At 37.7% G+C, this 15,089-nt stretch overlaps 1 protein-coding gene and 1 pseudogene across 3 annotated transcripts in view; both read right to left on the minus strand.

The window, feature by feature from the left end:
- Tmtc2 (transmembrane O-mannosyltransferase targeting cadherins 2) overlaps positions 1-15,089 on the minus strand; it is a 427,423-nt gene that overhangs the window by 65,793 nt on the left and 346,541 nt on the right. For all 3 annotated transcript variants that reach the window (XM_052165621.1, XM_052165622.1, XM_052165623.1), the window contains exon 11: positions 8,229-8,292. In XM_052165621.1, the coding sequence (XP_052021581.1) occupies positions 8,229-8,292 (64 nt within the window). The remainder of the gene's footprint in view (positions 1-8,228; positions 8,293-15,089) is intronic.
- LOC127671381 (uncharacterized) lies at positions 1,538-1,608 on the minus strand (annotated as a pseudogene).

Raw genomic sequence — 15,089 nt, forward strand, 5'->3', positions numbered from 1 at the left:
TGGGAAATGGGCTGAAAATGTGTAACCATCCTCCAGATTTGTTTGCTTGCTTGTTTTGTGGATTTGACAGGATCTCTCGATGAGCCCAACGCTGACTGGAAACAGCTGGAAAATTGTTTTTTAAAAAACAAATTCTCATATATCTTATTGTGAACTTGTGACATAAAACACTGGGAGAGAGGCAGGAGGTTAGCACCAGAGTTGGCTTATTATCTAGGAATCAATTTAAAATTTAAGTGCCTAGGAAAGGTAAAGATCAGACATGAAACTTCCAATTAAATAATCCAGGGAATATGTTTTCCTGTTAATTTTTTAAATTAATTAATTAATTAATTAATTAATCAATCAATTTTTTAAACTCCAGATTTTATTCCCCTCCTGATCCACCCTCTGACTGTTCCACATCCCATACCTCCTCCCTGCCCCCTGTCTCCACTAGGATGTCCCCACCACCACCTCCATACCACCAGATGTCTAAACTCCCTGGGGCCTCCAGTCTCTTGAGGCTTAGGTGCATCTACTCTGACTGAACCCAGACCTGGCAGTCCTCTGCTCTATATGTGTTGGGAGCCTCATATCAGTTAGTGTATGCTGCCTGGTTAGTGGTCCAGAGTCTGAGATATCTCAGGGATCCTGGTTAATTGAGACTGCTGGTCCTCCTACAGCATTGCCCTCTTCTCAGCTTCTTTCAGCCTTCCCTAGTTCAATAACAGGGGTCAGCAGCTTCTGTCCATTGGTTGGGTGCAAATATCTGCATCTGACTCTTTCAGCTGCTTGTTGGGTCTTTCAGAAGGCAGTCATGATCGGTCCCTTTTTGCGAGTGCTCAATAGCTTTAGTAATAGTGTCAGGTCTTGGGGCCTAAAGAATACACATCTAAAGTATTTGTGAAATAGTACACCAATGGGAAATGTAGAGTATGAATAAAACTTGCAGCATATGACAGAAGTCTGAGTCAAAAGTCTAATCTATAAGTGAATTCAGAAATCCATTTATAGGTATAAAATGACTCACTGACTATAAAACATACCTTAACAGGCAGTTATTTGTTTTGCATGGCTACTTTAGACCTCTAAGAAATATTATTTCTTGTGCACCTCAAAACTCTATGGAACCTATGAGTATTTAATCTCAAATTCAGCCCTTTCTTAGGATCAGAAGGTAGCTAAGTGGCACATATGTTAATTTACTTGGTACCTCCTCCCATACTACATGATCTCAGTCCCCTGCCCATTCAGTTTTGTCAACACATCATATACTTTTCTTCTATCTCCCAGAAAGAAACCAACTCTTCAAGACTTCAATATTTTCGTCATAGCTTCTTATATTTGGACAGATTTTTCATATCACATTTAGATGTATGCACTTCTTACAACTATTTTTATTTTTAAATTTATACACTTATGTCCCTTCTTTTTTTAGTCTCTACAACTTTCATACAGAATGCTTAATGAGGCCCGTGACTACTCTTCATTTTCTTAGTACCTGAAAACTCTCTCCATCACTAGTATCAAAATGGGAACTTAGAAGCCACCTGGGGCGCAGGGGCCATGCTAATCTTTTCTGTATCGTTCCAATTTTAGTATATGTGCTGCCACACAATGGAATACTACTCAGCAATTAGAAACAATGAATTCACAAAATTTTTAGGCAAATGGTTTGATCTGGAAAATATCATCCTAAGTGATGTAACCCAATCACCAAAGAATACACATGGAATGCAATCTCTGATAAGTGGATATTAATTACCCAGAAGCCCTGAATACCCAAGGCACAAATTGCATAATAAATGACTCCCATGAAGAAGTATGGAGAGGATCCTGGAAAGGATTGATCTAGTATGGGAAGAGAATATAAGGACAGAGGAAAAAGGAGGGAGGTGATTGGAGAAGGGATGGAGAGAAGAAGGTTTATGGGACATATGGGGAGGGGGGATCCGGGAAAGGGGAAATCATTTGGAATGTAAACAAAGAATATAGAAAATAAAAATATTAAAAAAAAAAAGAAGCCACCTGGGGCATCTTTCTCTCTGCATCGGTGAACAGTCATGCTCTTGTTTCCCTTTGCTTTTGATCTCAGTGTTCACTGCTCATCACCTGGGATTTGTACACCCTGGAACTGTCTTGGATGCTTCCATTATCTCACAGCCGGATGGAACTTCCAGGGTGAGAGCTTGCCACTCTCCTCACCATTTCATGCCTTCTCTTATATGATACTTTTTACTCATATTTTCTGATACTGTTACTTGCAGCAGATGACTCCTACATCTTCATCTTTAACTACACACATTCTCTAGAGTGCTTCCTGAAAGGAACATCTACCCAATAAGACGATCTAGTGGAAGGACTGAAGGAGTTGAGGGGATTGCAACCCCATAGGAAGAATAGTATCAACTAACCGGATCACCCAGAACTCCCAGGGACTAAATCACCAACCAGAGTATGCATAGAGGGATAGCTGCATATGTAGCAGAAGATGGCCTTATCTGGCATCAACTGGAGGGGAGATCCTTGGTCCTGTGGAAGCTTGATGCCCCAGAGTAAGGGAATGTTAAGCCAGTGAGGCAGGAGTGAATGAGTGGGTGGAGGAGTTTCCTCATACAGGTAAAGGGGAGGGGGAAGAAGGATGTGGGTTTGTAGAGGGGGAAACTGGCAAGTGGGATATCATTTGAAATGTAAAGAAAAAATGATTAATTTAAAAAAAAATGCAGGATAGGGCTCAGCCAGAGTAATGTTTACTAACTGGTCATGAAGATCTACCTTTGAACCTTAACACTCACGGAGAAATTTAAGAATGACTGAGCTCATCTGTAATTACAGAGCTAGGGAGATGGAGACATGAGGATCTCTGAGCCTTGCTGGCCAGCCAAGCTAGCCAACCCAACTGAAATGATGAGTTTCAGGGACAATGAGAGAAATGTGTCTTAGAAACTACAGTGAAGATGGATAAAAGGAGACACACAGAATCAATTGCTGACCTCCACAACCCCTCTCATCCAAATGCACACACCTATATGTGTATGGACAACACACCCATTAGTACACACACCCATATACCCTTCAGTTCATTCAGAATGTGTTAAGTTCAAACCTAAGATTTTGTTCTTAGAATTAGCACACTACTCTGATGACCTCATTTCTGTTTATGACATTTCTTTGTTTCTAAGTTACCTGCATTCAAATATTAAAGGACTTATTATAAACAATTAATTTTCCTACTCACATGCTATCAATTACTGCTAACCTTCTGTCTATTTTTTTCCTATCTCACTGTGTTTCTATTCTTACTCTTGACTACCTTATTCTTATAATGACCATTTCTTTTGTTTTATCAAGGCTGGGTCTTCAGCCCAACTTCTCTGAACGCAATACACTTTATTATGTCATCCTAAGTTACTATTCTCTACTGTTATACTGTTTATCAAAATCACAGAATAGAGGCTTCTTGTCTTTAAGTGTAAGGCTCAAAGAATTTCACCTGAATTTAGGTGAATTTAGGTGAAGAATTTAGGTGAATTATCAATTCCATTTTTCCTACTGTTCTCACTGCCTCTCTATATACTATGACCTCCACTGCTCAAATTCTCTTCCTTTTCCTCTTCTAGCTGAAATCTGTACAATTTTATCATTTAAATCTTTTTCCTTTCCTACTCCAAGTCACAGCCTTTTAAGATCAACCTAGATGAAAGTAATTTCTCCTATCCATTTATTTTGTACCTATTTTACATCCTGCACCACCCTTATTAGATAGGATTATTTACTGTTCTGATATTTGAGGACTGGGACTCACATTCTTGCCCTCCATCCTCTTTCTTACATTATATTGTATGGTTCTCAAGGTCAGAGTTAAATTTTCATAACTGTGAAACTCTATTCCATTAGACCTAGAGTCGTATATAATGTTGACACTTGAATTAAAAATGGCTTTCATGACTGTACACCATAAACAAGTCTGCCCTGAAAACCCAAGCCATGGTAATTTTGCCCTCTGGACTCCAGAGTGAATAAGAAGTTAAGTAAAGGTAGGTGACTTTGTACCATGCAAATTCCCCATTCATCACATTAAATCTTTTATCCCTAAGAAAATGCAGACTTTGGCATCATTCCCAATCAAAGAACAAAGTAGTTTCCTTTAAATGTTCCCTAGTTCTCAGGAGTCAGCAGTTTTTGATGTGCTTAAGTGGATGGGGGAGGTAGATCGAAAGGGATCATCACAGAGTTAATTCTGCACAAAGCTCAGCTTTCTTATAAAAATAAAAACTAACAAACCCTATGTTGCTAAAACTGTTTTTCTTATTGCAAAAAAAAAAAATGTTCTTTAGTGGAACAAGGGATCTACTCTCTTGAGAGCAATCTGCACACAATATGTACTAATGAAGAATTTCAGATGAGTATGACATGCTATAGCAAACATGCCAATGATATGTGCTGTGAATGATCCCAATCCTCCAGTTGTGCACTCCAGTGCTTGGCACATACTGAGCACTACAGCAACAGAAGATGCTAAACCTAAAACGCTCCAGTCTTCCTGATCATCTACACTGGTTTCATTATTTCAACATTTTATCTCTGGAGCTACACTACAAAAGGTCAATCCATTCCAACATCAATTCTATAGAACAATATGCTTTGGAAGAACAAAAATTACAGGGCATATTAAAATTAATGAAATCAGTATTTTACTAAGAAATAAGTATGTTACAGAAATAAAACAATCTTTTAAAAAGAGAATTTATTTTAAATTATATGCATGTGTGTTGGTGGGAGTGGAGGTTATGCACATAAGCACAATGGCCAGTGAGGGCATCCCAGGTACTGGAGTTAGAGGCTGTTATGCTGAAGTGGCTGATGGGAAACAAGGTGAACCCATTCTTAACCAATGAACCATCTCTCCATTCTTATCCATAACCTATTCATTATGGTGGTAATAAGGGATATCACACAAGCCACCCACTTTACATTACACAGTAGGGCCCCACCCTGTTAAGACGTTTAGTTACTCATATAGAATACCCTGATGAACACAATGGAAAAGATATTCATTGACTCAAACAAAAGAGTAAGTTGGCTGATTGTGTAGATGAGCAAAATTAAAAAAAAAAATGGATCTATTTAAACAGGCTAGCAGAACTGACATCTGACAGGTCTGCTCTCATATAATCAAGTAACTGACCACGGCATTTGTTAAATAAAGAGCAGCAAGAACAAGAATGGTTTTATGAACAAAGAGGATGAACAGCAGGAGTCACGTTGGGCGGGTGCTTCTATTTAGATCAAATGCAAGATCCCCAATAACTTATAGCTATTGCTCAACTAGTTCTCTATTTCAGAAAAAAAAATACTAGTGACATGGTTCATAATTCCAGCATTCTGGCCTCAGTGACACTTTGTATAAACTGAAAACCCAAACAAATAGAAAATTAATTGGGGAAAAATGCACATCTGTTGATCTATCAATTAAAACACCATTTGCTTTTTTTGTGTTGTTACATATAAACTTTATAACAAAGTCAGTAAAAAGTGATCTTACCAGATATGGAAAGGATCATCTGAATAAATGCATTTTCAAAAGCAATTTGATGATGAGATATTTTGGAGTCTCTTGGAACAAAGGAGTTGCATTCGAGAATAAATATTGATTTTACGATTTAGCTAGTCTTTTTTTTCTTTTTTTTCTTTCTTTCTTTCTTTCTTTTTTTTTTTTTTTTTTTTGGAAAAGCAACTCCATGAGTCACGACTATACTCTGTGGTACCTAGATATCCTTTTGTTTGTTAGAGACCAGACTGCTCAGATGCTTGTTTTTCCCTATGCTTTTTCCTATTTAACCAATCACACAGCAATAGTAAATGCGACATTCAGAGGACCTGATTCGCAGTGAATAAAAGCTCATCTTAATGACCATGTGCTTTACTTAGGTTTAGCACATATGTCAATCAACATCCAGGAAAGGAAAGTAGACAGTTCCATTGCATGCCTTCAATGGGACTGCAGGTCTAGGACTTCTTTAAAGTCTTTAAAAACTGCTTAAAAAACTACACAAAGGTGTCAAACTTGAAAATTTAGGTTTTTTTTTTTTTTTTTTTGTGTGTGTGTGTGTGTGTGTTGCATTCCTCTATACAGATTCATTTTTCTGAGATATTAGGTAGCTGCCTCATTTCTTCTCTCTTTCCAGCCCAGTTTTAAGTTCCTGACAGGGATGCTCTGTCCCCAGTGCCTACAACAGGACCTGGTACTCACTAAACATACAAAATGAGTAAACAAACTGACTTTCCTGCTGGCTTACCAGTGGATAGTGTGTATGTCCTCTTGCTGCTTAGCCTCTGTACCTCCCTTTAAACTTTGTTAAGCTTTCTTTTTCTCCTTTAACTGACAAAGTGATTCTATAAAGTTGTGCTGCCAGGTGAGGCATTAGCTTCTCTACCTTTCAGCACAGTCTAGACCACAAAAGCAGCCATGAGTTGCGATAAAGAAATTCTCATGAAGCACCTAGCAAAGTGAGTGACGTGTGAGCATACAATAAACTTTAGCTGTCACTACACTTGCCATTAGGATTATTTTCTTCTTTTGCAAACAGCTTGTCTGTTCCTTGGGAGTCTGCTAACTACAGAAAAGTGGTTCAGGACAGCTGATGCAGAACCCGGTATCTTGGAAAACTGAATGCATGGAGATAAAGGGAACAGAGTAGACAACACAGGCACAGTGGTTCCAAGACCTTTCCTTGTTCTCGCCTGTAAAGGAGGTGCTAAGGTAGTGTTTACAACTTTATTTCTGGTGATGGGACAGAGAAGAATCTGAGCATCTGGGCCTTGCTGCAGTCCCCTCCGCCTATAACTTCTGACCTGCCTAGTCCCTTGGTCTATAATATCTGAACGTACCTAGTCCCCTTGGTCTATAACATCTGCTCCTGCCAGGTCCTCTCTGTCTATACCATCTGTGCCTGCCTGGTCCCCTCCGTCTATACCATTTGCACCTGCCTGGTCCCTTCTGTTTATAACTTCTGAATTTCCGTCATCCTTTATTACTGCATTGTACATCAATCACCATAAAAACAAACAAACAAACAAAAAGCAGCAGCAACAACAACAACAAAAACAACAACAAATCTTCCCATTCCTTCTTTGGGTCTGAAGATTCCTTTGCCCTAAAATCATAAACGAATGTATGTAGTTTTGTCACTTCAATCTGTCGTTTGTTTTGAGGCCTCGACATATTTCATGGCTTTTATATCACATTACTTCAAATCATACTTGAAATTTATATTCATGGTAAAATTGTAAGGGGAAAACAAAGAAATACACCAACACACACAAGTTCCCCATAGGTCCCCACTCTTCCCAGACTAAACTTCCACAGGAGTGAAGACATGACACCTTATCAATTACATGATTATACTGTTTCCCTATCCACCGCATTATCTGGAATCTGCCTCCTCCTCCACATAGCCCCTGTATATGTATTTGCCCAATAGATGTGGCACTATAAAGAAGTGATCCCAGATTTCATTCTTTGTACTGTGATCACACATGCATTTTCATTATTGTTTGAAAAATTGCATTTCTCAAGTGCATGGTCTACATTTGGAGAGCCTGGGAGAAGATTCCACTGCTATAATGTGGTGCAGAGTGCATGTGAGAATAAATGTTCAGGAGAGAAATTCAGTGCTGTGGGAAAAAAAAAAAAAACAGCTTGTCAGGCTGCAATAAAAGCAGCTCTCAGCTTCTTATAAATAGTAATTCTATTCCAACAGTAATGATCTAATTTATATCCATTGCACTTTTCTGGAACTGAGACTACCCAGGGAAAACTTGTAATGAAAACATTATCAATAAACTTGCAAAGTCGAGTTATTAAAAATGAGGAGTTTTAAAATGTGAAACGGGTACAGGGCTTAAATGCTGTGAAAGACAAACAGTATTTATCACTGGAGAAACAATAAAAGCTTTCACAGAATTGGAAGATTCACCCAAATAAAAGGTATTTAGCAACAATCAAACCTGTACCTGTATTTAGATAATGAAAGATAATGGTGATTTACAATGGTGAAAAGAGAAATTTCTGAGGAAGATGAAGAAACAGGAATGGGTGATTATGTGACCGGAGAGCTGTAGTGTGGGCATTCAAGCAGAGAAACAGGGAAGAGAAGAGGAAACAAGGCAGTGTCAATGAAGAACACCACTGCATGCCCTAAGAGTGTGCCTTCACTAATGGCGCCCATTGGGAAACTACTTACATTAGGTCTCAGTCTTGCTGCCAGATCGTAGTACTTCTCAGCTGCTTCATTGAGGCTAGCTTGTCTGTAAATAAAATAAAATAAAATAAAATTATGCCATATATTTTAAAATTGAAGAATTATAGCCAGGAGGTGGTGGAGGTGTACACTTTTAATCTCAGCACTCATGAGGCAGATGCGGAAGGATCTCTGAATTTGAAGCCAATCTGTTCTATAGAGTGTCCAGGACAACTGGGTTTACAATGAGAAACCCTGTCTTGAAACAAAGAAACAAAAATTAAACAAAAACTGAAGCATAGAGAAGTGGAATTACAGTAACTTAAAAATTTATTTTACAGTGACATTGTCTAAACAGAAAGTTCCCACAAAAAAAATATAAATTGCACTTGGTATTACATTGAATGCATTGCAAATGGTATTCTACCATAAACCCATTTGGACTGGTATTGGTAACCCGTCTGCCATACAAAAAGTTATTTTATTTTAAAAGAAACACAAATAAAATGTATAGATTCTCCAGTTTCAAAATAAGCCAGAAAATATATTTAAAATCAATTATCCAAATATTTAGCTATGATTTAAAAAATATGTTTATATCCATGTATGTGTATCTACATGAGTTTATGTGGACCATGTACAGAGAGATTTTTACAGAGGCCAAAAGAGGGTGCTGGGTGTCTTTGAACTGGAGTTAAAGTGGTAGTGAACTATGGAACATTAGTGTTGGAATCTTAATTTGGGACCTTCATAAAAGCAATAAACACCCTAAATAACCATCTCTTCAGCACCTAGTTGTGCATTTTCAAGATAAACATAGTGAATATTTGAAGATTTAAGAAATTATGAATTTGATGACTCTCTTTCTCTTGCACACATGTATATGTATGTATACACACACACACACACACACACACACACATGAGACTCAGAACAGAAAGAGAATTATACAGGGAGAGATATGAGGAGTAGTGTACGGAATAAATATGAATAAAATATGATGATAAATTTGTGTAAGGGAGTCAGATCCCCTGGAACTGAAGTTACAGTTATATGCTGCCATGTGGGCACAGGAAATTAAATCTGGGTCCTTTAGAAGAACGGTTAATGATCTTAAACATTGAGGCATCTCTTCAGTGTCCACCAAAAATTGTTTTAATATTGACTAAATACTAATTAAAATTTTAGAAACAGAATAACTAGATTTTATAGATCTAGAAAGAGCAATTCTCAAATTCATCCGGAATAACAAAAAACCCAGGATAGCAAAAACTATTCTCCACAACAAAAGATATTCTGGGGGAATCACCATCCCTGACCTCAAGCTCTACTACACAGCAATAATGATAAAAACTATCACTAAAGTGGTATTGGTATGCAGACAGGCAGGAAGATCAATGGAATAGAATTGAAGACCCAGAAAAGAACCCACACATGTATGGCCACTTGATATTTGACAAAGGAACTAAAAACACCTAGTGGAAAAAAGACAGTATTTTTAACAAATGGTGCTGGATCAACTGGAGGTCTGCATGCAGAAAAATGCAAATCGACCCATTCTTATCTCCTTGTACAAAGCTCAAGTCCAAGTGGATTAAAGATCTACACATAAAATCAGACACACTGAAGTTCATAGAGGAGAAAGTGGGGACAATCCTTGAACACATGGGCACAGGGGAAAAGTTTCTGAACAGAACACCAATGGCTTATGCTCTAAGAACAAAAATCGACAAATGGGACCTCATAAAACTGCAAAGCTTCTGTAAGGCAAAGGACATAGTCAATAGGACAAAATGGCAACCAACAGATTGGGAAAAGATCTTTAGTATCCCTACATCTGACAGAGGGCTAATATCCAATGTATACAAAGAACTCAATAAGTTAGTCTCCAGAGAATCAAATAACCCTATTAAAAAATGGGGTACAGAGCTAAACAGGGAATTCTCAACTGAGGAAACTCAAATGGCTCTAAAGCACCTAAAGAATGTTCAGCATCCTTAGTTATCAGGGAAATTCAAATCAAAACAACACCGAGATTCCAACTTAGACCAGTCAGAATGGCTAAGATGAAAAATACAGAAAAAATGAAAATAAAGAGGGGTTAGGCAGAATTCACTCACAATGGTGTAAGAATTGAGGCTACGTCCATACCAGACTATTCCTGCAAACAATGGCAAGAGTATAATCATTTATACAGTTCCTAGCCACTAGCTTTAGACTGTATTGTGTTAATTTAAACCTTCCAGTCCATAGATATATCATTATTTTGGTGGGAGCATGGTACTTGGTATTGAACCAGTGCCTATCCCCCATGCTAGGCAGAAACTCCATCTAGCCTCAGGAGTGAATTCTTTAGTCTCCTCTATAACCAGAGACAGTTTTCTTGCTGTGATAAAGCCCAGGAATGGCACAGGTATCTTAAAAAAGAGAATTCACAATGACTTTAATGGATTAACCTAAACTGCCCATCCCCAAGGACTAGGTTCAGTCAACCTGTCAGTAGATGACATCAAATGTCAGCGAGTCATCAACATGCAATGTTCTTTTTTTTTTTTTTTTTTGACTGTCCTGCTTCACAAGACCTTCCCAGATGGCAGATAACAAGATAGAAGATGATCTGACAAGTGAACTACTGTCTAGTAAATATGTATGAGGACTGAAGAATAAAAGGTATGGGAAAATTGCCAAGTTTAATTTCAGAGGACATGTACAGTATTAACTATGATATAAAAGAACACTAAACAGCTTCAGGGAGCAGTGTTATTAGTGGAAAGGCTCAGTAGGTAAAGGGTTACTACAGAAGTACAAGGACGTGAGTTCGGATTCTCAGGACCCATATGAATGTCAGGTGAACATGGCAGTCTACTTGTAACCTCATCCAGCAAAAAAAGGAGATGAAGGAATCCCCCAGAATATGTGAGCTGACTGCAAGAGTCACATTAGTGAGCTCTGGGTTCAAGTGAGATACCTTGCCTCCATATAGAGAAATCAATTGAGGAAGGCCTTTGTCCTTCATGTGTGTGTGTGTGTGTGTGTGTGTGTGTGTGTGTGTGTGTGTGTGTATGTGTGTGTGTATGTGTGTGTGTGCATTCATATACATTATAATACATACATATACACACACATGAACACCTGCATACACATGTGCCCACACATGTGCAACATGCATGCATATGTGCACGCACATACATACTCATTGCAATAAAGGGCAGTGGAAGAGTATTCTCTTAAAGCTGTAATTTAGGAAACTTTGCTGTCAACAAGAAAACAGAGAAAGTAGAAAGAAATAGAACGAATGAGTTAAGTCTCTCAATTAGAGAACCACAGTCAGGTTTTTAAAAGAAAAGGGAAGTCAGCTTTCCTTATAAATTGAATTTGCACTTTGGTCAAGAGAAATAAAAACCATAAAGCCATACCCCATATAGCTATATAAAGTCTAGGAATGACTAAATATATCATCTCTCTGGAGAACCAGGCAGATCTTGCTAATGTTTGAAGGAAAAGTCATCAAAAACACTACTATTTTTAACAGAATTTATAAAGAAAGCAAAGAAGAAAGAAAAACCCAAAATATAAACCCAAACCTTGAGCCAAGGCTCTTGCTATATTCATGGTATGTTACAATGTGTCACTCAGTTTATATTCCCATAAATGTCAAAGTTCAACCTCAACATGTCAAGAAAAGTGCTCATGCTCGGCATGAAACAGTAAAACTTCCCGCACTAGAGTATTGAATGAAGGTGCCCTCCGCCAAATTACAGATTCACTTTGGTTCAGATTCATCTGGAAATTTGAACCTGCATTCTTCAGGTCATGCCCTGGAAGTGTTTTCTCCAGAGGGATATAAAAGGCATGGAGGAAGGAAATTAGAGGATCTTGATACCAGAAGGAAGTAAGATGCCTTTAAGTAAGATCAAACAATAGACATCAAGTATTGTAAATATGGCCACTACTAACAGTTCTTCACTACCTCTAATTCATAAGGTACATACCAATCAGGAAGGAAACCGGGGTCTGCATTAGACAAAATGCTTCGATGATATCAAGCAACTGAATTTTAAAAATGATTATACATTTTTGAGTTCTTAGATTCTTCGATGGTGACTGTGTAAATGTGAAATGTTTTTCCAGAGGCTCATGTGTGTGACCACTTAGTTCTTCCAGTGGTACACAAGGTTGAGGGTCCTTTAGAAGGAGAACCTTGGTTTGAGGTTGGAAGTCCTGGAAATGCCCTTGAACATTGCTATTACTGTAAAACTTCTTTTTGTTTTTTTTATTTTATTTATTTATTTATTTTTATTTATTTATTTATTTTTTTTTTTTTTGCATTCCCACTGTAGTGTGTCTATCACCATGAGCTACTGCCTGACTATGCCTTCCTATTGTAATGGATGGTAACTCTTTAGACTGCAAGCCAAAATAAACCTTGCCTCCATTGAGTTGCTTTTTTTTTCTTTTTTTCTTTTCTTTTCTTTTCTTTCTTTCTTTTTTTTTTTTTTTTTTTTTTTTTGAGACAGGGTTTCTCTCTGTAGCTCTGGTTGTCCTGGAACTCACTCTGTAGACCAGGCTGGCCTCCAACTCAGAAATCTGCCTGCCTCTGCCTCCCAAGTGCTGGGATTAAAGGCGTGCACCACCACCGCCCCACTGAGTTCCTTTTAGTCAGGGATTTTTATCTCAGCAATAAAAAACTAACTAAGACAGTGGTTTAATGCTCAAAGGAAATATTCAGAAGAGTTAATTTATTAAGCTTGAATCACAATTGATAACATTCTAAAGGAAATAAAAAAAGGATTTACTATGTATGTCTTATATGTATAAAATTAGTTTCCACTGCAAAATTCTGTTTCTATTATTAAAAAGTCTTTCCATTACTAATCAGAAGGTATTTTTGATAGCTTATGGAAAACCAGTGGAAGGAATATCTCATTTCTAGGCATAGAGTGGTCATTTTTATTCTTGATTTATTCTCTGGACAAAAGAGAAAACTCATGAGGAAGTCTTCAAAGTTCTTTTAATTGTGTAGGTTAGTTTTTTAGACTTCCCATCAGAAAGAGCAGTTCTTGAACTACTTATCAAGTCTTAATTGCAAAAATGACTAAATCATTAATCATCATTTGAAAAGCAAAGAACTAAGTAGTATTCTGCTCTGTGCTTTTGGGATTCTATTAAATACTGCCAAACACCTCCCAAGTTAGGGATGGAGTGCAATACCCTAGGACTGCTGGTATACACCTGTTTAAAGTAGCTGAAAATCCATAGCTTTCTTCCATGCTATGGTCATTTCTTTTATGTGATGCATGGTAAATCCTAAAATAGCAAAACCAGAGTCTCACATATGTTAAACAATGGGAAGAATGATCCACGTAAGGAAACATCTGAAATGAATTGTTTATAAACTCCTTAGAGAAAAGCTCTGTGCAGACATCGAAAATAGTTCTAAGACCCATAAGTCTTGGTCTTCATTTTAAAAAAAGGCAACAATGAAAATGTCTCAAGAAAAGAGAACATATGTACTTTTTAAAATGGTGTAATTAAAATTATTTTGCATTTCTCTGTGTGTGTGTCTGTTTGGGTATGTATGTGTGTGAGTGTGTGTGTGTGAGAGAGAGAGGGGGGGGATGATTCTCTCCTGTCATGTGTTATGCTCAGGGCAACACCTTGGGCATCCATAACCTTTCCCTGTTGAGCCTTCCTGCTAACCCTAATGGTATAATTTTAGAATTGGTTCCTATGGGTAATATGCTATTATGTACCATAAACATGATTCCAATTTTGTTTCACAGTCATAAACCATTCAAGGTCTTCTAAAAATAGATATAAAGCCTGGATACAGGACGATTAAATGATGTTTTATATTAAAAATTAAAACAGGAGCAAATGTCCGGGTTACCCAGAGTACTCGGATGTTTCCTTTTCAAAAGAAATCTGGAGTTTTTTGGGCACTTTCTAAATTGAAAAAAAAAAAGGTAGCAAGCTATCAAAAAAAAAAAATTAAAACAGAAGGAGTGATTGGTAATGTGAATCACTATATTCATACATGGTAAATTATCACCTATGTTCAAGGTGGATTTCGGGCAGGAGAGAATTTACTGGGAGAATGGAGCAAAAAGAGGAAGGACACATTGCTTACAGCCGTGATGGATGTATCAGCTTCGTAAGCAGCAGCCTCTGCAACATGCTACAGGTATAAACGTGCAGGTACCAGCCAACCTGCTAGGGCAGAACATGTCTCTGGGTGACTTCTTCACTCACTGATATTAAAGTGGAATTGAATCAGAAGGTCCCCACCAATATCAGCTTCATGTCTCCATTGCCTTAAATGTCTTAGAATCCATAATAATCTGCCTTAAATAGGATTCTACTGAAAAAAAAATGGCACAGTGGCACAAGCCTGACTCCAGCACAGGCGAGACACACGCAAGAGGGTAAGGAGTTCAAAGTTAATTTCCGAGACTTAGAGACTTTAAGTAGCAGAGTTCAAACTGCAAGCAGCTACAAGAGAAAGAAGCTACCTTAAAAACTGCTGAACCTATAATTTGAAAAAGCTATGAAACCTTATCCTGTTTTTCATCTCCTCAAAACATTTAAAGGAGGAACATCCTAACTGAGACAGCCCTGAAGCTTTGTGTTGAGGGCTGAAGTTTTCTCCTTCAGATAGCAAAATCTCTGGGTATTTAATCTCTTCATATTCACAGAACCCATGCAGAAATTTTCCACATACTTTACATGATCCCTATATCAGTTTTCACAGGTAATAATACATATAAGTGTGATCAAAGGTGCTTTGCTGCATCTTTTGGTCATTATTTTCTAAACAAGCCAGTATACACACAAAACATATTTCCCCCTCAAGTTTTGTCTCTG

This window comes from Apodemus sylvaticus, chromosome 20 (assembly GCF_947179515.1).
Source record: "Apodemus sylvaticus chromosome 20, mApoSyl1.1, whole genome shotgun sequence".
Taxonomy (NCBI): domain Eukaryota; kingdom Metazoa; phylum Chordata; class Mammalia; order Rodentia; family Muridae; genus Apodemus; species Apodemus sylvaticus.